Here is a 25,132-nt window from a genome sequence, read left to right as displayed (position 1 = left end):
TTCCCTGGAGGACACAGATCGACTATGAACATAATGTCAAGCCTGTGTAGTCCAGAACAAGGCATGGGAGTGATTCATATGAAAGCATCTAACACCATTTCCAGTCTTCCAGGGTGTCTGAGATGTCCATGCAAAGCAGCAGATGTGCCACAGATAGACTTGTGCACCAGGCAAGATCCTGTCAGGGCACCAGTCACCTGTCTCTAAGCAGATCATATCTCAGCCTGCTGACACCTCCATGGATTCACACTGGTGTGCAAAGCCAGCTGTGGAATCTGTAGCTGTGGATGGGCTGAAGAAGGCAGTTCTTACAGGGGAGCTGAGGGGGATGGCAGTACCCCTGGTACCTTCCAGAGCAATGTGAGACATGTCCCAGGTGCACCAAGAGGATTCAGCAGCCTCCTGGGCTCAAAGATGCTGTTTCTGTGTGGCTTGAGCTTGGTTGTTTCTCTTAGGTCGTGCTCTCAGCTCAGGCCACTGTCACATGCAGTGGGGCACCACTGCTGCCCATGGGCTATGGAAGGAGATGCAGTGGCTGCTCCTCCCCAGAGCCCTGGAGGTTCCTTGCCCTCAGCTCTCTTTTCTTTGCAGCAGGCAGGTTCGGTTTCAGAGGAGTCAGACCCTGCCCGCGGGTGGGCGCCGGGGGGGCAGGAGCTCCCTGCGAAAGCGCCAGTCCCTGCCCCGATCCTTCTTCAGGTACTGGTAGCACTGAGTGTGACACCCACCCTGCATGTGTGTGCCAGGGCTGTTGTGAACTGCGCAGAGGCTGCCTGCTGCTGAGAGCACATTGCCTTCCCAGGGCTGCCCTAGAGGCCTACAGACAGGCAGAGTGAGAAAGTTCATGTGTGCCTCTAACAGAAAACAATTGTCACTCCTACTAAATGTGTAGGCAGCTGTCAATAAGTAGCATGGACTAACAAGCTGTCCACCCGCCAGCCTCACTCCCTCCTGCCTTTCCTAACAAGCTGTCAACCTCCTGGTGTTCACCATAGCTGGAATATCTCCCCAGGGCAGTCTCAGCCCAGCCTGCCTTTGCTGGCAGCAGTGCAGCATATGTTGGCCCCAAAGCCTTCTTGGGGCAGGAGGGGAAGGAGAGGAAGCAGCACCAAACAGATGCTGTTGTGTTGGTGCAGAGGAGCTCAGAGCTGATGAATGGAATACAGCATCCACTCATTCCCTGTTGACATCATGGCTTTTTCTAATGCAAATGTGATTGTCTTCTTTTTGAGGTGGAGGTCTTTGTTTACTTAACACCAAGGAGATGAGCCACTCCAGGAGGCCAGGGCACAACAGGCCCATTGACCATCACCCCAAATCTGGAGCTTAGGAAACTTTTAAACCAGACAGACAGTGTGACTTGGACCTACTGCCCTGTATTCCTGTCTTACCATGCTGCCCTTGGCCAGCTGCCACTCTGGCACTGTCACCACCTTTGGGGCTGCCTGTGTTTGGCCTTGGGCTTTCAGGGCTGCTTGGCTCATCGTGACAGAAGGGTGACAGCTGACTCTGATGTTGGTTGTTACAGTGCCCTGGGGACTCCACAGGATGTGAATGAATGCCAACTGAACAGAGGCATTCAGCGTCTTCCCAGGGTGCCCTAAACTCTTTAGTGGATTATTTTGGCTATGATCAGGGAGGGGTGGGACAGCTCTTCACCCTGGCCCTGGCCCAGCAGTGGTCTCTGGCTGTTCTGGAGTGTTCCTCACAGTCCCAACACCTGTGATGGTGTTTGTACTTCCAGACCAGTGGAAGCACAGCTTTGGAGATCTCTGAGGCTCATATGGGCCCAAATCACCCTCAGCCCCTCTCCCTTTGAGGCCCTGTGTACAGACTTGTCACCCAGGGTCACCTTGCTGTTGAAATCCTGGTTACAGCAGTCTGTGGGGAGCCCTCTGAGTGCTCAGGCTGTTCTGTGAGGTTTGTGTTGTGCCAGAGCAACTTGAGCTCTGTGCTGTGGGCTTGGTGGGTCTGTCAGGGCAGGGGCTGGCCCTGGGCCTTTGCTCTGGATGGAGAGGAAGATTGCTCCAAGGAGATGTGGGTCTGTGGGAGCACAGAGGTGCCCCAAGATTTTCACACAGCCCCATCTCCAAAGGCTGGCACGTTGACTTGCTGGTGGCATTTGGGTTTTAGCCAGCAAGGCTGTGGATTTCAAACTCACCTTTTGACATGGTGGCAGAGCACCTTCACCTGTTGGTTGGTGGGGTTTTTGCTTGGAAGTGTTCAAAACCACAGGATTAATTTCCTGTCTCTATTGCACTATCTCAGTTCCCCTGTGTGGCCTAATTCTAGATTTATCCCAGCCTTTACTCCAGTGAGTATTTTAACACTCACTTTGTGATCTGTGAGGTCTTGCTTCTCAGCAGCTGGAGATCCTGCCCCTGAGCAGGGGGGCTGAGGCCAAGGGTTTGGATTTGGCTTGGACTTTCAACACCTGGGCCAGTCTGTAGGCTGGGACAGCTTGTCATCTCCTGAGGATGGATCAGCCATGGTGGGAACTGCTTGGCAGGGCTGCCATGACCCCTGTGAGTTTAGGGTACCAGCTGTCCTGCAGGATTTGAAATAGGCTTTTAGTCTGACTTATCCTGATCCCTCCCTGCCTTCCTGGGATTTTGCTTCTGATCCACTGCTCTTCTGTGGCAGCAGGCACTTGGCAGCAAACCTGCCTCGTGGCTGCAGCCTTGTGCTCCTGCTTCTGCAACCAGCAGCTTAGAAGTGTGTGTGTCTGCCTTTGCAGAGACCAGAACTGCAGCAATTTTTGCTCTTTATGCTACCCTTGAGGAGGTTAGAAACCCTGCAGCATGAGATGGAAGTTAGGGAGGTTCTGGGAGTGTGGAGGGGAGGCTGGGAGAGAAAAGAGATTTCTGGTGGCTTTTGGGACAAGTCACAGAGCTGTGAAACAGTACAGTCTCACAATGGGGACCTAGAGCTGGCCTGAAGATGGTAAGTGTTTGCAATAGATGGTTTTTAAAGTAAAAAAACACCTTTCACCAAGTTGCTTTCTGAACTTCTGTACCATTTCTTTTCCTTTACTTTTAGAAAAACTCGGAACAAACTGTCCTTTGCCCACAGTGAATATCTCCTGTCATTTTTCTTCTGTCCTAAGAGACAGAACGCTGTTGATGGTCAAGCATTTCTGGCCAGCATCTGTCAGGTTGAGGACAAACTGCGAGCTGCTCCTGGGCAAGAGTTCTGTCTCTGAATTGGGGTGGGCTGGAAGTGACCAGCAGGGCTTTGTCTTTTCACCTGCACAGTCCAAGCAAACATCCTTCTCCTTAGCACTTGTCTGCTGGCATCTTTCAGAGGCACAGCAGACTGGTTTGGGGTGAGCAAAGACAGCGATGCAACTCAGAAATGGCAGAGGAAGAGCCTCCGGCACTGCAGCCTGCGCTACGGGAAGCTCAAGCCTCAGGTCATCCGGGAGATGGACCTGCCCAGCCAGGACAACATTTCCCTGACAAGCACAGAGACCCCTCCTCCTCTCTACGTGGGACCCTGCCAGCTGGGCATGCAGAAGGTGAGTGACCTGGGACAGAGGGACAGAAGGACAGAGGCAGGGCCATGGCTGAGCTCCCTGCTCGGTGCGTTCAGCGCCTTGGCAGCCGTGACCTGTCTGCGGGCTGAGCTCTGCCTCGACACGTCTGCGCTCTGTGCTCAGACACTTCTCACGGCCCAGGTACAGTTTGGCAGCTCTCTCTCCCCCAGTCTCGTTGGCTGAGATCCCTCAGCTGTTGTGGTGGCTCAGAGCTGTGTTTGTCATGCTGTGACTGTGGTGATCAGGGGTGTGCAGCATGAGCAGCAGCTCTCAGCTTAGGTTTCCTGCTGCCATTTTGAAGGACAGAATTGTGTTCTGCTATGTTGGACCCAAATGTGCAGTAGCAGAGCTGGAATCACTGGGGACATTTGCCTTGCCCCAAGCAGAATGCAGGCTGTAGCAGAGCTACTGTCCCCATACAAACCTGGTTATATATTAGGACTTTGAAAAGTGTTGCATCAGTGGTGCTGTAGCCCTGCTTATGGGTCCTCAGAAGTGGTTTTGAGTGTCTGCAAAGGGCACCTGGGTTTGGTGCTGCCTCCTGCTCATTACCTTTAAGTGTGACCCAAGGAGGCAGGGCCCAGCTGGGCACATCCAGTGACCAGAGCTAACCACAATATCCAGCTCTTCCCACTGCTCCTCTCAGTGACACTTAACTGGTGTGGTTGATGGCTGTGCTTTACTGAGTGAGTGAGTGGGAAAACAATTCCTTCCAAAGCAGATCAGTCTGTGACCTGCAGCCTGGTGGCAGCACTAAAGCAGAGGAGAGTGTAGTGAATTTTTCCATCACATTTTGCCTTGTTGTCTTCTTTTCTGTTAAATGTCTTTGCACCTAATCTTTGCTCACAGGAGACTTAGAAATATTGTTGAGCTGTATCTGGGCTAACATTAAATCAGAACGTGGTGTCAGTAGGTGTGAGCCCATTAAGCTTCCTGTTGAGTGTGCAACTGTGGATTAAAAAAGCTCGTAAAACCTTGGGATAAAGCACAGAGGTCTTATGGAAACCACAGCTGTGATGATGTAAGGACAGAGGCAAGGTTTGTAGCTGAAGGCAATATTTTCATTACGTTGATTCGTATGTTTGGAATAAGTGAGAGCACTGGCCTGAGGAGTCCCAAAGAAGGGCTTGCAGCTCCTGGAAGCTTGCCTGCTTTATCCAGCTGTTAAATTAAATTAATGGAAGCAGATGTAAATATACAGTATAGTTTCAACAGGATAACAGGAAACTGCTTAAGTCCTGGGTTGCCCAGTATCAGGAAGGAAACTAACTAAAGAAAGAACATTTCTGTTTTTAGGGATTTCTCAGACTCCTATTTAGGCAGCACATTCTCTGTCTGTTGAGCTCATTGGCATGGGAGACAATGAAACCAAGAGCTTAGTGTGACAGTGTTCACAGGGGTCTGAGGATAAGGGAAGAGACGAGGATCTGACTCCATGTTTCAGAAGGCTGATTTATTATTTTATTATATATATGACATTAAAACTATACTAAAAGAATAGAAGAAAGGATTTCATCAGAAGGCTGGCTAAGAATAGAAAAAGAAAGAATGAACAACAAAGGCTTGTGGCTCGAACAGAGAGTCTGAGCCAGCTGACTGTGATTGGCCATTAATTAGAAACAACCAACATGGGCCAATCACAGATCCACCTATTGCATTCCACAGCAGCAGATAATCAATGTTTACATTTTGTTCCTGAGGCCTCTCAGCTTCTCAGGAGGAAAAACCCTAAGGAGAGGATTTTTCATAAAAGATGTCTGTGACAGCTTAGGAAGGGCTGGAGGAGGTTCGGAGTCTTATGTGAGGTACTGGAACAGACTGGTTGACAATAGTCAATACTAGCAAAAGAAAAAAAAAAAAAAACCAGCAATAGGTTATTCCTATTGTAGAATTGCTTGTTGGTCCCTCCAGGCTGGTTCTTGGTCAATCCCTGGGCCGTGGTCTCAGGAGGAGGGAGGAGGTTTGGCAGGACAGGCTTTGGGGGTGGCCGGGCTGACGGGCTGCTCCTCTCGGCAGATCATCGACCCCCTGGCGCGGGGCCGGGCGTTCCGGATGGCCGAGGACACGGACGGCTGCAGCATCCCCCACACGCCCATCACCCCCGGGGCCACCTCGCTGTGCTCCTTCACCAGCTCCCGCTCCGGCTTCAACCGCCTCCCGCGGCGCCGCAAGCGCGAGTCCGTGGCCAAAATGAGCTTCCGGGCGGCCGCCGCGCTGGTCAAGGTACTGCCTGCCTGCCACAGGGGTCTCTGCCCTGGATGTGGGCAAGGAGCTGCTCAGCAGAAGGCTGGGGAGAGCTGTGATGGAGGGAGGAAATGGAGTCACCTCCTGGTGGGTTTTGGCCATGTGTACAGGAGGCAGGGTTGGGAAGAAAGTGGGAGTGGTGGTTTGGTTTTGGTACGGGTCTTGGCATTCTAGCAGGTCCAGTTCAGCCTGTCTGGGCTTTTGGGTGGTCCATGTGCACCTGGTAAGCAGCCAGGGAAAAGCAGAAGTACCTGAGGCTCTTGCTGTGCAAGTGTCCTGGTTGGAAAGGAGGTGAGTTTTTTGGGATGCTGCGTTCAAACCAATAGGTGCTCAGATTTGAATATTGGCACCTGGTGTGGCCACTGAGGACATGGATACGCCTCTGAGAACACAGAGGGTTAAAAGCAGAGAACTCTCAGGGGGAAGCTCTCTTGGTTCCAGTGGGTGAAAGAGCTCTCTCCATCCTGCCCTGTGCCTGCTGTCCTGGGCTCAGTGATGCTTTTTGCTGTGTCCAGTAGCAGCCATCACTGTGGTTTGGCCAGACACATTGTCCAGTATGTGCTAGAGGAGCACATGGCAAGCCTGGAGGTGGGTGCTGTGGGTTGAGAAATGGGGTGACAGCTGTGTGTGACCAGAAAGGTGTCACACATCACATCTGCTGTGCTCCAACCAAGCTCAGCGCGTGGGCTGCCTGTGCACTGGCTGGGGTGGGTTTGTGAGGTTCTGGCAGTGCCCCATGTCCCTGTCCCTGGCTGCAGGGCCGCTCTGTGAAGGACAGCACCCTGAGGAGGGCCCAGCGGCGCAGCTTCACCCCCGCCAGCTTCCTGGAGGAGGACACGGTGGATTTCCCAGATGAGCTCGACACGTCCTTCTTCGCTCGGGTGAGGGGCAGGTCTGGCGTGGTGCTGCCAAAGGCAGAGCAGGACTCTGGTTCTGGCAGGCCTATGTGTTGCAGAGAGCAGCACTGCTGTCCCAAGGGGGATGTTGGCCTATTCTGATGGGGCTGCTGTCTCTCTGCCCAGGAAGGAGTCCTTCATGAGGAGCTCTCCACTTACCCGGATGAAGTGTTCGAGTCGCCGTCAGAAGCTGCGATCAAAGATGCGGAGGTGAAACCTCCAGATCAGACAGATCTCACAGGAGGTGCTTTGGACAAAAATGAGCTTGAGAGAAGCCACTTACTACTGTGAGTATCTTCATGGTAGCTGCCAAAGCTTAGCATGGGGTAGCCAACCCATTTGGAGTGGGGAAGCCAAGATGTGAGTGCTGTGGGTGCTTGGTGCAGAGCTCAGAGCAGTGCAGGGATGGGTTTTCTTTAAATCCAGCTGAAGACCTCCTGCCCCAGCTACCCATGATGTGAAAGGTGACTCTGAGGCCACTTCTGCAGTCACTCCAGCAACTTCCAGCTTCATACTAATGTGTTTCAGAGATTGTATCATGCCTTGAGGAAGCAAAAGACACTTAAATCAACTGTGAGGATGCTGAGGGCCCAGCCTTTGGCTATGGAGAGCAAAAGTGAGAAAGCTGTTGCCATTGCCACAGTCACCAGTAACTGTTCTCATGCTCCAAGGAGCGGTGAAGCATTGCAGAGTGTCAAGCTGGGCTGCATTCCTCACTTGAAACGAGAGAAAGGTGTGGCACTGGTGCTGAGAGCCCTACAAATATGTGGGTGGTGCTGTACTGTGTGCCTGGATTTTTTCCACCTGAGTAACTGGTACTGAGTAATTGCTCTGTGCTGCTTCCGAGTCAGCTCACCCCAGCACAGGGCTCTGCTGGGTGTGAACATGGAGCAGACAGGGAGGTCCTTGTTGTGGTTCTGCTGCTCTCAGCCTGTCTTGCTGTGCTGGCACTTTCCCTTCAAGTGTTTCCAAGAACTTCACTGTGTTTAACATAAGGGGAAGCACAAATGGTGGGAGTTTGTTGTCACTCCTCTGAGATGGTTTCAGTCTTCTTGGTTCCCTTTCAATCTCCTTAAATAGTTTTATTTCTGGAGGAAAATACATTTTTTTCACGTTTCAGAGAGCTGTTATCAGAGTCACAGTTGGGTGTCCTTTCACGTGGTGAGGTGTTTGTTTGGGCATGGGGAGATTTCCAGCACTGCAAACACTGGGAAGCACCATGTCCACCCCACAGAAACCACTTGACCTCTTGGGCAAGAGCAGGCTGCAGTGGAACCTGCACCTTCTGCTGCAGAAGAACTTCCCAAGGGCAGGTTGGGATATTCAAATGCATCTTCTGCAAGGTGCAATATGACAAGAGCTGAAGTTTCCAGCAGTATTTTGGCTCCAGAGGTTCAGATTCTCCCTTATGCTGCTGCTTGCCCGTACTTCAGAGCTGTCATGATCTCTGCAGATACTCCAGTCGTGTTTCAGAAGAAGGGTTGTTGGCTGTTTTCTCTCAGCACTTCTGACAGGCACTGTCTTTGTGCAGAGTGGGACATTTGGGGAGCCAGAGGGGGTACACTGGACTAGAGCAGGTGTCAGGAGCATGCCTCCTGCAGGGCCAGGCAAAGAGGAGGGGGAAATGGGACGGAGTTGGGTTTTTTTGGTCAGATCTGACTGCTGCAGATGTGACCTTCACTCTGCTGTCTAAGAGCAAGGAAATACAAATTGATCTGGATGTGATAGAGTCTTAAAAAGTAGGTGTCATTCACCAGTAACCTGTGCAATGTTAATCAGATTTATTTTGACAAAAAAGCCTTGTTTTAGCTCGGGATGCTCAGGATTTTTATTGTGTTGATGAGGCCTGCTTTGCTTTATTCTGAAAAATGCACACATTGGTACAAATAAGGGAGGAATGGAAGAAATATTGGGAGAGGTAGCTGGTACAGCTTGCAGCCTGTGACAGTGCTGCTTTCTTGGTCTGGGAAGCTGCTTGGATTCACTTTTGTCCAATTTGCCAGTCCAGTGACATTGAAGTGAGACATTGAAGTGACATTTAAAGGTATTTCCACTGCTGAGCTAAACTACACTTGCATTTCATAGCAGAGGGCAGAGTAAGAGGATTGGAGTAGGGGAGGAAGCAGACACACCTGAGGCTGCAGAGGTGCCTGTTGCACCCCAACAGGCTGCAACTTTAAAGCCTTGAGAGCTCCTCAGTGGTGGGGCTTAGTTTGGCACAGCAGCCTTGTGCCACTCTGTGTGTTTGCTGTGCTTTCTGCCACTTCTGTGCTTTCCTGTCCTGACTCTGTGTTACCCTTTGAAATACAGCTCCCACTTCAGGGCTGCTGGAGTGGGTGGGACAGACAGAGGCTCTGCTACCACCAAAGGCCACGCAAAGGCTGCTCCCTACTGCTGTGCTTTCTGCCACTTCTGTGCTTTCCTTTCCTTGCTCTGTGTAACCCTGTGAAACACAACTTCAGGGCACCTTGTCTGCCATCAGCAGGTGGCACAGGCAGAGGCTCTGCTGCCACCAGAGGCCACAGAAAGGCTGGTCCCTACTGCTGTGCTTTCTGCCACTCCTGTGCTTTCCTGTCCTGGCTGTGTGTAAGATTTTCGAACACAACTTCAGGGGGCACCTTGTGTGCCATCAGTGGGTGGTACAGACAGAGGCTCTGCTGCCACCAAATACCATGCAAAGGCTGGTCCCTACTTCTGTGCTTTCTGTCACTTCTGTGCTTTTCTTTCCTGGCTCTGTACAACCCCTTGAAATACAGCTCCCACTTCAGGGCACCTTGTCTGCCATCAGCTGCTGCCCAGCCTGGAGGGGGTGGCACAGACAGAAGCTCTGCTGCCACCAAAGGCCACGCAAAGGCTGGTCCCTACTGCTGTGCTTTCTGCCATTTCTGTGCTTTCCTTTCTTGGCTCTGTGCAACCCTTTGAAACACAACTTCAGGGCACCTTGTCTGCCATCAGCAGGGGGCACAGACAGAGGCTCTGCTGCCACCAGAGGCCACGCAAAGGCTGCTCCCCACTCGTGCCCTGCTTTTGTTTCAGCCCCCTGGAGCGCGGCTGGAGGAAGCAGAAGGACGGGGCCCTGGCGCAGCCCAAGGTGCGCCTGCGGCAGGAGGTGGTGAGCGTGAGCCCGCAGCGGCGCGGGCAGCGCATCGCCGTGCCCGTCAGGAAGCTCTTTGCCAAGGAGAAGAGGCCCTACGGGCTGGGCATGGTGGGCAAGCTGACCAACAGGACCTACCGCAAGCGCATCGACAGCTACGTCAAACGGCAGATCGAGGACATGGATGACCACAGGTGGGAGCTGCGCTCACGGGGGTTCCACGTTCTGGGGGGAACCTGTGGGAGTGTTCCTCACTCAGGGTCACCAAATGTGGTGGTGTTGGCAGGGAAGAGATGAGAATCTTGACTCCGTGTTTCAGAAGGCTGATTTATTATTTTATTATATATGTTATTTTAAAAGAAAATATAATTCGTACTCCTACGGAGCCTCTACCCACAAGAAAATATCTGACTCTCAATGGCACACCAAGCACATTCTTATCACATAGTAGACCCTAGCCCCTGACCACCTCAGGACTAACAATGATTCCACTACAACTCCCTGTGACTCCTTATTCTAGGCCTACTCTCCACTATTCTTGTCATGTTCCATGATGACGTGACATTGTACAAGAAAGCACATTCCAAGGCCACCATACTCCCACTGTACAGAAAGGACTACAAAAGGAAATGATATATTAAAACTGTGCTAAAGGAGTAGAAGAAAGGATTTAATCAGAAAACTAGCAAGGAAAAGAATGGAATGATAATAAAATCTTGTGACTGACCAGAGAGTCCAAGACAGCTGGATGTGATTGGCCATTAATTAGAAACAACCACATGAGACCAATCAAAGATGCACCTGTTGCATTCCACAGCATCAGATAATTATTGTTTATGTTTCGTTTCTGAGACCATTCAGCTTCTCAGGAGAAAAGATCCTAGCAAAAGGATTTTTCATAAAATATGTCTGTGACAGGTACCAGTCGTGGGTTTTTCTAGGCCTGGATTGAAGGCACTTGGGACATTAATTCATGTTCAGACTCGTGTGTTTATTATTTATTATCAGTAAAACAGTCTCACTACTGTGAGTTTGGCAGCTTTTCATTAGAAGGTACAAAATGGCCAACAATCTCTTTTTACAAGGTCTTTTAATACTGAACTATTCAATTAAGAGCTGACACCTAGATTATTTCCCTTTCGAACCAATAACTGATCTCACAGAGCCTGCAATGTGGACTTTTCTGTCCAATTACAAAATGCTACCCAAACCCATAAAGAAGAAGAAAGAAAAAGCATGGAAAAAAAACCTAGGATGACACCCTGTGCCCTCTATCTTGCTTCCACCCACAACATACTAAAAATCCCAAAAGCTAAATTTCTCACCAAGTGATACACATACACTACTCTCTATAATCTGTTTCACACTTTTGTGGATTCCAGTCTATCTTGAAGTCTAGGAAACTTTCTCCATGAATGAGGGTCAAAGTCAGTGCTGGCCTGGGGGTCAGGGCACCCCAGAGCAGAGAGAGAAATATTGGAGTGCCCTGGATTTCCACACCCATGAGGTGCTGAGTGAGGGATTGCTGCTGGCCCTGGGGAACTCGGGGTGCTGCTGTGCCCCCCATCTTTGTCCCAGCTGCAGCTGACAGCAGTGTGTTTGTGTCCTCAGCCAGCAGTTTGGGACCTCACCCAGCTCCCCACGGTGTGCCTGTGTCTCTGTGCCACCAGCACTGTCCTGTGGTGAACAGCAGGGCTCAGCTGTCCCTGCCTCTGGGCATTCCCCTAGAGTGATTATTTCAGAAACACAGCACAGTTCAGCATTGGGCTTTGATGTTCCCATGGATATTTTGTTGGGAAAGGGTGCTTGTCCAGGGTGATGGGGGAGTCAGAGTAAACAGGTTATTGCCTCCTGTCCTGAGCACTCCTCGGTGATCCTGGCTGTGTACCCCAGATTTTGGCAAGGTTTCTGGGGGAAAACAGCAGCTTTTCCCCTCTATTCTGTTAGCAGATGTAATAGCCTGTGTTTCCGCCTCTGATCTTTTCCCCTTCCCTCCTTGCAGGCCTTTCTTCACTTACTGGGTCACCTTTGTGCACTCCCTCATCACCATCCTCGCTGTGTGCATCTACGGCATCGCCCCTGTGGGGTTCTCACAACACGAAACTGTTGATTCAGTAAGTGATGCCTCTGACCTGCCTGGAGCGTGAGTTTAGCCCTCAGCTGTTGTGTCACAGCTTGTGGCTCCTTGCCTGCCTGGCTGGGTGCCTGCTGTCCAGCCTGGGGGGCTGCCTGCAGGGTCCCTGGGAGCCCCACACCCCCTTCTGTCCCTCCTGCAGCTCCCTGATGTCAGATTTTATCTGGCACAAAGCTTCCAAACAGCTTGTTCCCCTCCTGGTGGAGACCAGAAGGATGATCAAGGCAGGGAAATACTTCAAACCAAAGCTAAGTTTTTGCTACAGTTGCAAGATTTTGCTTCTGCCAGGGGCAAAACTGACTTGTCTGTCTGACTTTGGGAGCTGATTTGAAGCTGTTTTTAGCCTTCCCACACGTTGTTAAAGGTTTCTGGGGTACAGATATCTCTACAGCCATGTCCTTGCTCCATGCAGGAGATGCCTGGGGAGCTTCTCAGCTGTACATCTGACAGCTTTCAGAACACCTGGGCCTGCACTGCCTCTGGGTGCTGCCTGTGCTGCTCAGCTCTGTGGAGCTTTGTGCAGGCTCAGGCCACTCCAAGGGCTCCAGGCCCTGGGATTTCTTGAAATCTGAAGCAGACAAAGACAGACATTTTGAATAAAACCTTAACTTGAAGGTGCCCACACCTTGATGGCTGCAGAAAAACAGATGGAGGGAGTTGTGGGTCCTGTCTTTGGCTGTGGGGATTCCTGTTCATCCTGGGGCCTGTTTTCACCAGTCCCTGGGGGCTGGAGCTCACAGAGCTCTTGCTTTCTCCCCTTGTAGGTCTTGAGAAACAGAGGAGTTTATGAAAATGTCAAATATGTTCAGCAGGAAAACTTCTGGATCGGCCCCAGCTCAGTGAGTGCTGTTGGTGGGACTGTTGGTGGGTGGGGGATTGTTCTGCAGCTGGGCCACCCCATGGACCAGAGCCCTCTGCTGGGTGGAGTTCAGGGATCTGCTGTCACTGTCAGGGAGCAGCAGTGCTCCCAGCCCACAAATACCCTGTAGAGTGGGGTGCCTGGAGGTTGGGATGAACCTTGGAGCCTGTTCTTACAAAGACAAGCATGAAGTTAGAAAAAATGCAGGAGTTGTATGGTGTGGGACAGCTTTCCTGATGCCATTCCCCTGGGAAACACAAAAATGAAGAGAAAACCTCTCAAAGTTTTCTTTCCCAGCCATTTGCTGGCCTTTTCTGGGGCTATGGGCAAAGAAATCCCTGAGCTTTTGTTCTGGACCTGTCTCCAAAGCAAATATGGAGAATGTGCATGGTGTGTGTTGGGCCTCATCATGCAGGACTCGTCCCTGGCCCTTGAGTCTGGATAGGGCTACCCCAGCAGCTCCCCCAGCCTGCTCTGCCCAGGCAGTGATTGCCTTGGCAGAGCTGAATGTTTCCATGTCTGGCAGGAGGCCCTGATCCACCTGGGGGCCAAGTTCTCCCCGTGCATGAGGCAGGACCAGCAGGTGCACAGCTTCATCAGCGCCAAGCGCGAGAAGGAGAAGCACTCGGCGTGCTGCGTGCGCAACGACAAGTCCGGCTGCGTGCAGACCTCGGAGGAGGAGTGCTCAGTGAGTGCATGGCCCTGCTCCTGCCAGCCCTGCAGCCTCAGGGCCACTTCTGCTCGTGCTTCTTCCCCTGGCCCTCCTGGTGACGCCTCTCCTCTCTCCTGCAGTCCACGCTGGCCGTGTGGGTGAAGTGGCCCCATCACCCCAGCACGCCGATGCTGGCAGGGAACAAGAGGCAGTTTGGTTCTGTCTGTCATCAGGACCCCAGGTAGGTCCTGCTGGCCCTACTGCCATCCTCGGGGGGACAGGGCTGCTGTGCAGTCAGTCCCAGGCCAGTGGATTGCTGGATGAGGCAGCAGCAGCTCTGGAGGGGTGTGGGGCAGTGATGTCCTACACTGCAGGGGAGGCTGATGCAGGATGTGACCATATTTCTGCTAACCTCTGGTCTCTGTTGTGGGCTGCTCACTTGAACAGAAGCCTGTTGTGAGCTGCTCTTAACCCTGTTCTTCAGCCACTGTGACTGTTTGTAAAAGCATAATTTAAAACTTACTAAGCCTGAGAGTCTTGGGTGCCTTCCTCAACCCTCTCCCTGTCCTCACCTGCTCCCTGCACAATCCCCTGCTTGGGGAGCAGCAGTCCTGAGCCTAGTACCCCTCTGTCCAGGAGCCCAGCCAGCTGCTGGCTGCCCTGGCACAGTCACTGTGGGCTGATGTAGAGCTGAAACCAGCTCAGTTCCTGCCCTTGGGGTGTGTCCACCTGGAAGGGATCCAGTTTGTTGCTGGGCAGCTGTGTGCTCTCTGCCTTTGTGATCTCTGCTGGAAGGAGGTTGAGGCTGTGACCAGCATGGCCTTGGCTGATCTGGTCTGGTGTGGCAGTGTCACCACCCAGGGACACAAGGAGCTGTGGAATGGGCGCAGGCAGAGTGTGGAAATCTACCTGGTGCTGGGGAAGGGTATTTCTCAGGCTGATGTGTGCTTTGTGTGCTTTGTTGCTGCAGGGTGTGTGAGCAGCCAGCCTCGATGGAGCCCCACGAGTGGCCAGATGACATCACCAAGTGGCCGGTGAGCATGGCCAGGGGGACAGTGTGCCGTGGGCAGCTGCCATGTGGCATTTGCATCCCTCTGTGCACAGCTCAGTGTGCTGCTGGGAGGGCTGGCCCTCTGGTGCAGCTTCTGCTGCTTGTCACAAACACCAGCTCAGGGCAGCCGTGCTCTGCCCAGCCAAGACAGAACAGCAGAAGCTGTCCTGTGCCAGCTAAAGCCCTGGATCCTGTCAGGGTAACGGGGAGATGGAAACCAGCTCAGCCTCGGGCTGGAGAGGAGGTGTCAACTGATGCTCAGGCAGATGGAGTATCAGGCACCATCCTGCTGTCACAGGGAGCTGTGTCTGGGATCTGGCTTCTCCCCAAGGGGCTGGTTTGATTTTACCCAGCCAGCAAGCAAAGCTGTGGCTGTCTGACTGCAGCCTGTTGTTGTTTTCCAGATCTGCACAAAAAACAGTGCTGGGAATTACACCAACCACCTCCACATGGACTGTGTGATTACAGGCCGGCCCTGCTGCATTGGGACCAAGGGAAGGTAGTGAGTTTTCCTCTATGGAGGGGCTGGGTGTTGGGGTGAGACATGGGGCCCTTTCAGGTTTTAGACACAGCCATTGCCCTCCTTGTCCTTTCCACCCACAGCCCAGAGCCCTGCTGGGAAGGGGAGTTGCACAGAGCCATGACAGGACTCCCAGGTGGAGCAGGAGTCTGGGATGAGCAGGAGTTAACAGCCAGCCTGAGGCTGGCACAGCAGGGTATCTCACTCAGCTGCTCCTGCAGTTTGGAGGGATTTGGGTACCAGTTTGGAGGGATTTGGGTACCAGTTTGGAGGGATTGAACCATTCTGCTGGGGAGTCCTGCACTTTTCCTTAGGAATGGCCAGCTTGTTCCTGACAGGCTCCATTGTCCCCAGCCTGCAGTCCCTAGGCACTCAAAGGAGATGCCAGGAAATGGTCCTCTCTGGGTTTGCAAAAGAGGAAGATTCTGTTTTTCTCATGTTATCCCTGAGCTTGATTACTAACCCAGTGCTTGGGCTTGGCTTTCCCTGCTAGGGAGAAAAATGTGTGTTGCCCCAAGGAGTTTCTCTGCCCCTGAGGGTCATGACCAGGACACTCTTGACATAGCCCCCCTTCCCCTCTGCCAGCTGCAGAGGCACAAGACTCCCCCAATCTGAGACACAGCTTCCCCAGGCCCTGGTGGTTATTCCCAGCTCCAAACAGCAGCTTTAGGATCTTTCTTGGAGCCATGGCAGGTCTGTGGAGCTTTCCTGGAGGAGAGAAGCAGCAGGAGTGTGTGAAGAGGCACTGGGCTCCAATGGGAATGTGTTTGTGCCTTTGCTGTGACACTGCAGCATGTCAGGGGCAGCTGAAGGCATCAGTTCTCATGGATGGGATGGGAAAAGGAGAGAGGATGGCCTGGGAGGGCACAGGAATGATGTATTGTGCTTTCCCTGTGTGACTTGTGCCTCCTGCAGGTGTGAAATTACCTCCAGGGAGTATTGTGAATTCATGCGGGGCTATTTCCACGAGGAGGCGACGCTCTGCTCTCAGGTGAGGCTGCACATGGGGGTTCCGTGGCTGCCCTCCTCCCTCCAGTGCCCTCAGCAGCTTGGCAGATCTGGGGTGGCAGTGCTGCAGATCAGGTGGGACTCCTGTGCCTGTCCCACCCTGCTGCTCCCGGCTGGAGTGGCTGAGTGGCTGCATCTGTCCCCATTTGGGGCCAGTTTGGGACTTGGGCTGGCAGCTGTGACAGCCAGCATGGGGCCACTGTGACAGCAGTGGGAGAAGGATCCACAGTCTGCTCTGTGGGCAAGCAGATACCTCAGCTCTGGGTGCTGGGGTAAAAATGAGGGCTTAAAGCTGCCACAGAGAAGGGATGGGGTTGTGTAAATTTGTTTTGGAGGCAAGGCCTGGTACTTGGTTCAAACACAAGTGGGAGGGGAGCCCCTCTTCCAGAGCTATGTGCAGTGTGCCCTGGGCTTGGAGAAGGACCCCTCTCCACACCCACTTCTGCCATAGGTGCACTGCATGGATGATGTCTGTGGGCTCCTTCCTTTCCTCAATCCAGAAGTCCCTGACCAGTTCTATCGCCTCTGGCTCTCCCTTTTCCTCCACGCTGGGTAAGCAGAGGTGTAAAACTTCCACTGTTGGGGTGGGGGCACCCTCAGCCTGGGGATTGCTGTGAGGGTTGTGGCTGTCCCTCGTGGGGACACAGGGATCTGAGCTGTGCTCTCTGCCAAGGTTTGCCATCCTGTGTTTGTTGGGAGGGATTAGCAGCATGGCTAAGGCCAGAGCAGGGACTCTGAGCGAGGCTGGGGACAGAACATGAGCACAGGGGTGACTTCAGTGGCTGCTGCTTCAGCTCCTGTATCTGCACTTGGCAGGATCCTGCACTGCCTGGTTTCAGTGTGTTTCCAAATGACGATCCTGCGGGACCTGGAGAAGCTGGCAGGATGGCACCGCATCTCCATCATCTACCTGCTCAGTGGCATCACTGGCAACCTTGCCAGTGCAATATTCCTACCCTACAGAGCAGAGGTGGGTCTCCTGCAGCCCAGGCTCCTGGTAACTTGTCCTGAGCACAGCCCTTCTCTACATGCCTGTGCCTCTGTGGCTGAGGCAGAGCCACCAGAGCTGGGCTCAGCACTGCAGCCTTGGCACTCAAAGATGGCACCACACCAGCATTTAACTGCTGAGCAGCACCATCCCCCAGGCACCATGGGCTGTCCAAGTCCCTGGCCTGGGCTGGCTGCAGGAAAAAGGCTGCCTCTCCTAACAGATGGGGGATTGTCCAGCCATGGGGTCAGAGAGGACCCAGGCAGGCTCAGAATCAAGTGTGGTGTTACATACCCTGCACCTGAGAGTGGCAAAGAGCAGAGCTCACCATGCCCACAGGACACTGCAGGGCTGGAGCTGCAGGAGCCTTCCAGCTCCTTTCATAAGGAAAGCTACATGGTGGGTGGGGGGAGCCAGGACACTGCCTTCAAGGGCTTCTCCCCTCTGGAAACTTGAACCAGATCTGCCCTCCTTAGTCCGTTCTGGCCTCACACCTTGATCCTAAATCCAACCAGGCCCCTTTACTCCTGGCAGCCCATACATGGATGAAGTTGCAGAGTCTCTTTGCCAAGAACCACTGAACAGGAGTTGAGTAAGAAGTAACTAACTCCTGGAGCTGGCTGCAGAGGCCAGGCAGGTGGCATGAGCCTGACATTATCTGTAATGCTCTTCTTCTGCAGGTTGGCCCTGCAGGATCCCAGTTTGGAATTCTGGCCTGTCTCTTTGTGGAGCTCTTCCAGAGTTGGCAAATCCTGGCACGCCCATGGAGGGCTTTCTTCAAGCTGCTGGCTGTGGTGCTCTTTCTTTTTGCCTTTGGCCTCCTGCCTTGGATCGATAATTTCGCTCACATTTCAGGATTTATCAGTGGTTTCTTCCTCTCCTTTGCCTTCCTGCCCTACATTAGCTTTGGGAAGTTTGATTTATATAGGAAACGGTGCCAAATTATAGTTTTCCAGCTCATCTTCATTGCACTCTTCTCAGGACTGGTGATTCTGTTCTATTTCTACCCCATCAAGTGCGAGTGGTGCGAGTTCCTCACTTGTATACCCTTCACAGACAAATTCTGCGAGAAATACGACCTGGATGCACAGCTCCACTGACAGCAAAGACTGCCTTCTCGAGCAGGCCCTGGAGATGGACTGTCTTTGCATTTGCTGTGCCATGGGGACAAAGCCTCTAATCCAATGACACTTCTAACCCTGCCCGTGGTTAATTTAAACTGTCTCCTTAGCACTTGGCAGGCATGGTTTGCCTTATCTCAGAAGACTCTGAAAAACAGAACGTTTGTGCCTTGTTCAATTGTATTGAACCTTTTCTGCTGCCATTATTTTTATTACACTAGTTTCAATACTACATTTTTAACCAGAGTTGTTTACTACTGCTAAGGTGGTGATTAAACGGTGAGTAGCGTTTTAGCTACTGTGAATTGTTCTGAGTAGTCTGTGCCTACCTTTGTTATTTAATCTCACTCCTGCTGTTTCATGTACCCTGTGGAGCACCCAAACCAGCCAGATACACATCTGCAGCTGGAAATAAGGGCCTGAAAAGCTTTAGAAAACTAGAGGGTCTCTTTAATCCCTGGAATCCACATACAGCTCAGAGGCAAACACCACAAACAGCAACTGTAAAAAATGTGAGAATGTCCAGGCAATGGAGTTTGTTCCTCTTTGAAGCGTGACAGCCTTTTCCTCCAGTAAGATGCTGAATCCAGTCTGGTCTTGGTAGGGCTGGATTCTCTGCTCTCTCTGTTTAAGAAAGAAAATATTTGTCAGTGACAACAATTAATGCATGCTGGGCTTTTCTCACCACGCTGCCATGAGGGTCCAGGAGGGACCAGCCAGTGCCAGAGGTGACTGCTGGTCACAGGCACCCTGGAGCAGGTGGCTGTTGTTAGGGCACACATGTTATTACATTGGATCTTGAAAATATGGCAGTGTTGAAAGAAGAATTAAAGGTAACTGTGGTCCAAAAGGAGCAGTTTTTAACCCAGCTACCCAAAGCAGCAAAACAACACAAGGCTGTGGACAAGCTGCTCTTACCCCTGTTCTTCAGCCACTGTGGCTATTTCTAAAAGCATAATTTAAAACTTACTAAGCCTTAGAATCTTGGCCACATCTTGTCTTTGTGTGCACAACCTTCTCAAAATAGCAATGTTAACACCAGAATTATGTCTGCATGAGTTAGAAACCCAGCCATGCTCCTGAAAATGATTTCCAGACATTTAAAAAGCCTAAAAGAAAGCAAGGTCCTGGAAGCAATCACAGCAGCCAAGGAACACTGTGCTTAATGAATCTCAAGACAATGTAGAAGCAGACTGAGAGTCTAAACAGAGTCAGCTATTCCTGCTGCTGCTCCCAGTGTGTGTCACCTGAAGTAGCTGAATTATCATTCCCTGCCCAGAGGAGCACAAACAACACTACCAGGATCTGGAAACAGGCACCAGCCTCCTGCAGACATTGAGAAATACTCTGCCAGCCAGCAGGGAGCAGCAGCATCAGCTGAGAGCCTCAGCACCATGGCCTGGGGGAGATGAGGATGGGAGCTCTCAGGGGACATTCAGCACTTACCCCACAGGTCACTTGCGGAGCTTCTTTATGAAGCTGACCTCGTCCCGGTTCCTGATGCCGTAGCTGCACACAGAGTGAGGCTGTTACATGCCAGCTTCCCAGGGAAAACAGCTGTGAAACCCCAGAGCTTCATCTTTCCCAGGGACACAGGGACTCCTACCGTCCCATGCTGTGCTCTACTGGAGGACACATTAAAATTCTCACTTGTGTATCTGGGATGTGCTGCCAGCACTGAAGGAGCCGCTGATCTGCCTTTAACTGTAACAACCCTTTAAATGCAACATCTCTGCCCTAGGCTCACTCTTCCAAGGACAGCTTTGATTTGGGCTGTCTTGCTGAATTTTTAGTACTTCAGACCAACTTTTCTTGCTGGTTTGCAAGAGGCTGGCAGACCCAGCACTGCAGGGAAGTGCTTCATCCCACCTCACCTCAAGAATGGGTAGGGAAACATGGGAGTCACCTGGCAGTGTTGTTACCAGACTGTCTGAGCAGCTCCAAAGATCAACACCAATCCCTGGGTTTCCTCTTTGCTTGGTGTTCTTCATAGAATCACAGAACGTTATGGGGTTGGAATGGACCTTACAGAGCATCCAGTCCCAACACCCTGCCATGGACAGGACACCCCTCACTAGGCCAGGTTCCTCAAAGCCTTATCTAACCTGGCTTTGGCCACTGCCAGAGCTGGGGCATCCACAACCTCCCTGGGCAACCTGTTCAGTTCCTGTTTGCTGCTCTTTCCTGTCCTATTCTGTACTGAGCTGAGTAACTGTGGCCATGTGCAGGAGTTCGGGAGGGATGGCCAAGGGTTCTGTGGGGTGCTCTGAACTGGCTGAACCCAGCACAGGATGGTGCTGGCTGAGGATGAGGAACCCCCATAGGCCAGCCCGTCCTGCAGAGAGCCTCTGGGTCTGTCTGTCCCACTTCTGTGGGCAGTGGTGTCCCACCTCCCAGCCAATGTCCAGCACAGGACCCCCGATCCAGGGCACAACCTCCCAGCTCAGCCCTGCCCCGGGGATGCTGCGTGGGCTCCACTCAGCCCCCCAGCGCTGAGAGTTACTCACTCTCTCAGCTTCTTCCTGTCATCCGCCAGCTTCTCTCCATTGAAGGTGAGGTGGTACGTCCTCCATATGTACTTCCTGCGGGAAAAACCCTCAGGGGCAGCCGCGGAGCGGGGCCGGGCTGGGATGCGCTCCCTTGCCGTCCCCCGGCCCCGCTCACCAGCTGAGATGCTGGACACCGCCCTGCCGGGCCTGCCTCAGCTGGATGTGCCGCCGCAGCGCCTTCTTCAGCTCCAGCACCGAGGCGTTCTGCACCACCACCACGGCTGCGGGCGGAGAGAGCCGGGTCAGGCCCGCCGCCCCCGGCCCGGCCCGGTCCGCCCTGCCCGCCCCCTCACGTACGCACGGTCTCGCCGTCCGCCTTGCACACCCGCACCGTCATGGCCTGCCCGTACTCCAGGGCCACCTGCGAGCCGATCTCCTCCGCCGTCACCTGCGGGCGAGTGGCACGGCCGTGAGGGCAGCCCATCCCATCCCATCCAATCCCATCCCATCCCAGCCCAGCCCATCCCAGCCCAGCCCAGCCCAGCCCAGCCCAGCCCATCCCAGCCCCATCGGCCCGGCCCGGCCCCGCGCCCCCGGCGCACCTGCGGGGGGAGGTCGCAGAGCAGCGGGTCCTGCACCAGCCGCGCCAGCGCCGCCTGGAACAGCTCCAGCACCTCGGCGTGCGCCAGCTCCTCCGCCGGCTCCTCGGCCGGCTCCTCGGCCGCCATCGCCGGAAGGGGCGGGCGGCGCGGCGGAACCGGCGATGCTGCTCTTCTGCCCGGCCTGCGGGAACGTGCTGGTGGCCGAGGAGGGGCCGCGCTGCCACCGCTTCGCCTGCACCACCTGTCCCTACGTGCGCAATGTCACGCGGAAGGTACCGGGGCGCGGGGGGTGCGGGGGCGGCCCGGGGCGGGGGGCCCGGTGCCGTGTGCCCGGTGCCGTGTGCCCGGGGCCCGCTGAGCCGCTCCCGGTGCCGGTTCCGCAGGTGACGAGCAGGAAGTACCCGCGGCTGAAGGAGGTGGACGATGTGCTGGGCGGCGCCGCGGCCTGGGAGAACGTGGACTCCACGGCAGGTAGGGCCGGGCCGCGGGGCCGCGCGGGGCTCGCCGGGCCCTGCCGGCCCCTCACGGCGCTTTCCCGCAGAGCCGTGCCCCAAGTGCGAGCACCCCCGCGCCTACTTCATGCAGATCCAGACGCGCTCGGCCGACGAGCCCATGACCACCTTCTACAAGTGCTGCAACCCGCAGTGCGGGCACCGCTGGAGGGACTGAGGGGTAATGGGATCGCAGTTATTGCTGCTCCTGCAATAAACGCGGCATTGCGGGCAAGCTGCGGCTCTGCGTGGTTGTTTGGGCCGGGCAGGGAGGGGAAGCGGGCTCAGGCTCCAGCAGGGCTCTGTGCCCGTGCTGCGGCCCCGGGGGCCCGTCATGCACACGGGGTAGGGGTGATAAAGTCGTGCCCTGCACACCAGAACATCCGTGCTGAAAACACAGACAGGCCTGAAGGTAACAGAGCTGAAGCACGGTGAGGAAACCCTAGCCCTGAGCACAGCACAGAAGGCAAAGCAGAGGTAAAGTGTAACCACTGTGGCCTTACAAAGAACCAAAAATGAAAAAAGGGGCTTTGCTGTGACCTGTGAAAACCTCCTCAGTTAAAGCAGGGACTGCAAACTACACACTGCAGCCAGTTACTGATAAAAGGAGAATGTGCTTCAGGTAGGATCATGTATCACTTGTGTTTTCACATCAAGCTTTATTCTCAGTTTAAATACATTCAGAAGTAAAAACGATAAATAACTTAATAAAAACATGATGGAGCACAAATTGTAACATTTAATCTCCATGAATACTCCCTCCCACAGGCTAAGCCAATTTCCTATGACCCCTTCTATCCAGGGATAATCTGCACCCATTTATTCCAATTCATGTCACAGGGGAACACTCTCCCCAGCCTGAGAGTACAGTCTATTGTAGGCTCATAGTAGATGGTTGGGCTTTCACTCAGTTTGGGATTCTGCAGTTGTTCATCCACAACTGGCTGAGAAAAAAGTGACACTGGGGATGGCTTTTTCATGTAGAATCGTCTGATGCAACCAAGAGTTTCCAGACCCTGCAAAAAAATTCACATATTTTAATATGCTGTGAATGCTGCTCTAGCTACAATGTTCTCAGAAACACTGGACAATTTACACCAAAAGTGGCTTCACTTGAGCCCCTGAAGAGCCCATGGTTACAACACAAAGGTAAAAAGGATAAACAGCTTAATAAAACCATGCAAGTTCTGACTATAACTGGATAGATCTAGTTACTTTCAAGCACAGTGATTGATACATGGTTACTGACACAGAAGTTGCTCAGCAACAGATGTTGACATTTAGGACCAGTTACAAAAAATCTTAAGGCTGCTCTAGATGTCAGTTCCAGACTTCTGTGCCAGTCCTTGTTAATGGTTAATAGATGTATGACAAGCTCTGTCTGTGGTTTCCAAATTCTTAGTGAATTTACTGGTGCAGAAGTTACACTGAAGTTCCCCACTCTGTAAAACGTAGAGGTAATTAATTGTTTGATTTTGTGGGTTTGAATTCACATTGCCCAGGAATCCATTCTGGAACAGCCAGAACAGGACTGGCAGCACTCCCAGCTGCCACTGTCACCTCAGGGTACAAACCCTGGGGAAAAAGTGGCACATGGACACTGGAAAATGGATTTCCAATTAGCAGGGAAGTCATGCTTTTGGGAAGGCCTGCAGGATTATTGCTCTGCTTCAGATTCTGAATATTTATAGGAAAAAAATATAAATCAAAGTTGCATTTTCAAAGTAATGGCAACTGAATGTCAAGATGTGGGAATAAAATTACAAGAAACTCAAAATTTTCTTGCCATCCTTTGTTTGACAATTAAGGACCTACAGGCAGGTCAGAAGGTCTGATTTACACATTGTCTAGCACAGACACATGGCAGTTTGATTCTCATGGCAGATTACCCATCTAGAAGGCATATAAGAAAAAAAAAATTAAGAAGAATTAGATTATCTGTGGTATATGTATTATCTGTATCCCCCAGAGTGAGGACTGGAACCAGAGGATCTTTAGGGGGCTGAGCAGCTCCAAAGATCAACACCTGTCCTTGGGTTTCCTCTTTGCTGGGCATTCTTCATAGATCACAGAATATTATGGGGTTGGAATGGATCTTACAGACCTTGGGTTTCCTCTTGGGATTCTTCATAGGATCATAGAATGTTATGGGGTTGGAATGGATCTTACAGATCTTGGGTTTCCTCTTTGCTGGGCATTCTTCATAGATCATAGAATATTACAGGGTTGGAATGGACCTTACAGACCTTGGGTTTCCTCTCTGCTGGGCATTCTTCATAGATCATAGAATATTACAGGGTTGGAATGGATCTTACAGACCTTGAGTTTCCTCTTGGGATTCTTCATAGGATCATAGAATGTTACAGGGTTGGAATGGACCTTATAGACTTTCCAGTCCCAACACCCCTTCCAACCCAAACTATTCCATGATCCTGTGATTACCACTGCATCAAACAGTCAGTTTCATGGTGAGAGCCCCACTCTTCAGCAATGACCTGGACTCCACCTCCCTGCAGACCCACTTCAGAAGCAGGTTCAGAGTGTGGAATCACGGGTGCCCCAGGCTTCCCTCCTGCCTCCCTGCGAGCACTGGCTCGCTCTGGCTGTGGCTCCCTGGCCCCAGAGGGAGCACTGGGGTGTTCTCCCCGTGCCCTGGGCTGGCATGCTGTGCTGCTGGCTGTACCTGCAGGATCTCCAGCACGGCCACGGGCTGCAGGACTCCGCTGTAGTGCTGCAGCAGCCGCGCCTGCGGCACGCCCGGCTTGCTCATCACGTGGTAGAGCACGGCCTCCATCATGCCCTTGCACACCGGCTGGTTCAGCTTCCCATCCACGATCCTCCACGGCCTCCCGATGAAGGAAATGCTCTCACAGGCCCTGCCAGACACAGGGGAAGCTCAGCTCTCAGGAGTTCTTTGGGATGGGTTTCTCATGCCCAACAGAGATCACTGCATCCCTTTAAACACAAGTGTAAATCCCGTGGCTGCTCTGAGCAAGAGCTGGTGCTGCTCTACCAAATTTGCATTTTTCACCCATTTCAGCACCGTTATAAACCCAGCAGCTGCCCTAGGTCTTAATGAGCAGGAAAGCTTTGTTTGGTATAAGCTCCAATATCCTCCAAAGGTTATCCAAGACCTGCACCATGCAGCAACAGTGCTCTGATGGGAAGCAAATCCCTCATTTTTAGCATTGTGGTGTCCAAAAGACAGTCCCTGCATGGAAATTCACATTCACAATTTCTAATACTGCAGGTTCCTAGGCACCTTGAAGCTGGCATTGGGCTTATTTGTGCTGTAAAATCAGTTTTGGTCCCCTGATATTTGGAACTTGTTGGTTTTTGGGTAAAAATATCTCTCAGAGCCATTTTTTCAGCATGCACAGGAGCACAAGGAACATTAACAGGAACAATGGAGTGGGGTTTCTCCATCACTGCTCATCAGAGCATAAAAGTG

At 52.7% G+C, this 25,132-nt stretch overlaps 4 protein-coding genes across 6 annotated transcripts in view; 2 read left to right on the top strand and 2 right to left on the bottom strand.

Moving 5' to 3' along the window:
- The window catches only part of RHBDF1 (rhomboid 5 homolog 1), a 36,972-nt gene extending 18,568 nt beyond the window's left edge, over positions 1–18,404 (top strand). Inside the window, exons 4-19 of one of the 2 annotated variants that reach the window (XM_058035675.1) lie at positions 592–696; positions 3,301–3,514; positions 5,549–5,755; positions 6,535–6,657; positions 6,799–6,959; positions 9,709–9,960; positions 11,769–11,880; positions 12,665–12,739; positions 13,286–13,447; positions 13,552–13,652; positions 14,382–14,445; positions 14,867–14,961; positions 15,898–15,973; positions 16,442–16,542; positions 16,807–16,960; positions 17,659–18,404. In XM_058035675.1, the coding sequence (XP_057891658.1) occupies positions 592–696; positions 3,301–3,514; positions 5,549–5,755; positions 6,535–6,657; positions 6,799–6,959; positions 9,709–9,960; positions 11,769–11,880; positions 12,665–12,739; positions 13,286–13,447; positions 13,552–13,652; positions 14,382–14,445; positions 14,867–14,961; positions 15,898–15,973; positions 16,442–16,542; positions 16,807–16,960; positions 17,659–18,078 (2,422 nt within the window). In that variant the 3' untranslated portion in view covers positions 18,079–18,404. The remainder of the gene's footprint in view (positions 1–591; positions 697–3,300; positions 3,515–5,548; positions 5,756–6,534; positions 6,658–6,798; positions 6,960–9,708; positions 9,961–11,768; positions 11,881–12,664; positions 12,740–13,285; positions 13,448–13,551; positions 13,653–14,381; positions 14,446–14,866; positions 14,962–15,897; positions 15,974–16,441; positions 16,543–16,806; positions 16,961–17,658) is intronic. The other variant, XM_058035676.1, reaches the window with a different exon arrangement.
- A 128-nt stretch (positions 18,405–18,532) lies between these two features.
- Positions 18,533–21,316, bottom strand: SNRNP25 (small nuclear ribonucleoprotein U11/U12 subunit 25). The gene is made up of 6 exons (XM_058035677.1): positions 21,191–21,316; positions 20,946–21,036; positions 20,764–20,869; positions 20,607–20,681; positions 19,546–19,608; positions 18,533–18,723 (listed from the first exon to the last, which is right to left on the bottom strand). Exons 1-5 carry the CDS (start codon positions 21,314–21,316, stop codon positions 19,554–19,556), a joined length of 453 nt encoding a protein of 150 aa, XP_057891660.1. The 3' UTR covers positions 18,533–18,723; positions 19,546–19,553.
- A 35-nt stretch (positions 21,317–21,351) lies between these two features.
- POLR3K (RNA polymerase III subunit K) lies at positions 21,352–21,914 on the top strand. Its single transcript, XM_058035679.1, has 3 exons — positions 21,352–21,462; positions 21,574–21,661; positions 21,732–21,914. The coding sequence occupies exons 1-3, from the start codon at positions 21,352–21,354 to the stop codon at positions 21,857–21,859; spliced, it is 327 nt and encodes a 108-aa protein (XP_057891662.1). The 3' UTR covers positions 21,860–21,914.
- Positions 21,915–22,320: 406 nt separating this feature from the next.
- GTF3C1 (general transcription factor IIIC subunit 1) overlaps positions 22,321–25,132 on the bottom strand; it is a 40,308-nt gene continuing 37,496 nt past the window's right edge. For both annotated transcript variants that reach the window (XM_058035536.1, XM_058035537.1), the window contains 2 exons: positions 24,365–24,557; positions 22,321–22,697 (listed from right to left, as the gene is read on the bottom strand). In XM_058035536.1, the coding sequence (XP_057891519.1) occupies positions 22,476–22,697; positions 24,365–24,557 (415 nt within the window). In that variant the 3' untranslated portion in view covers positions 22,321–22,475. The remainder of the gene's footprint in view (positions 22,698–24,364; positions 24,558–25,132) is intronic.

Source organism: Melospiza georgiana, chromosome 16 (assembly GCF_028018845.1).
Source record: "Melospiza georgiana isolate bMelGeo1 chromosome 16, bMelGeo1.pri, whole genome shotgun sequence".
NCBI classification, from domain to species: domain Eukaryota; kingdom Metazoa; phylum Chordata; class Aves; order Passeriformes; family Passerellidae; genus Melospiza; species Melospiza georgiana.
This window is presented reverse-complemented; position numbering and strand designations above follow the sequence as displayed.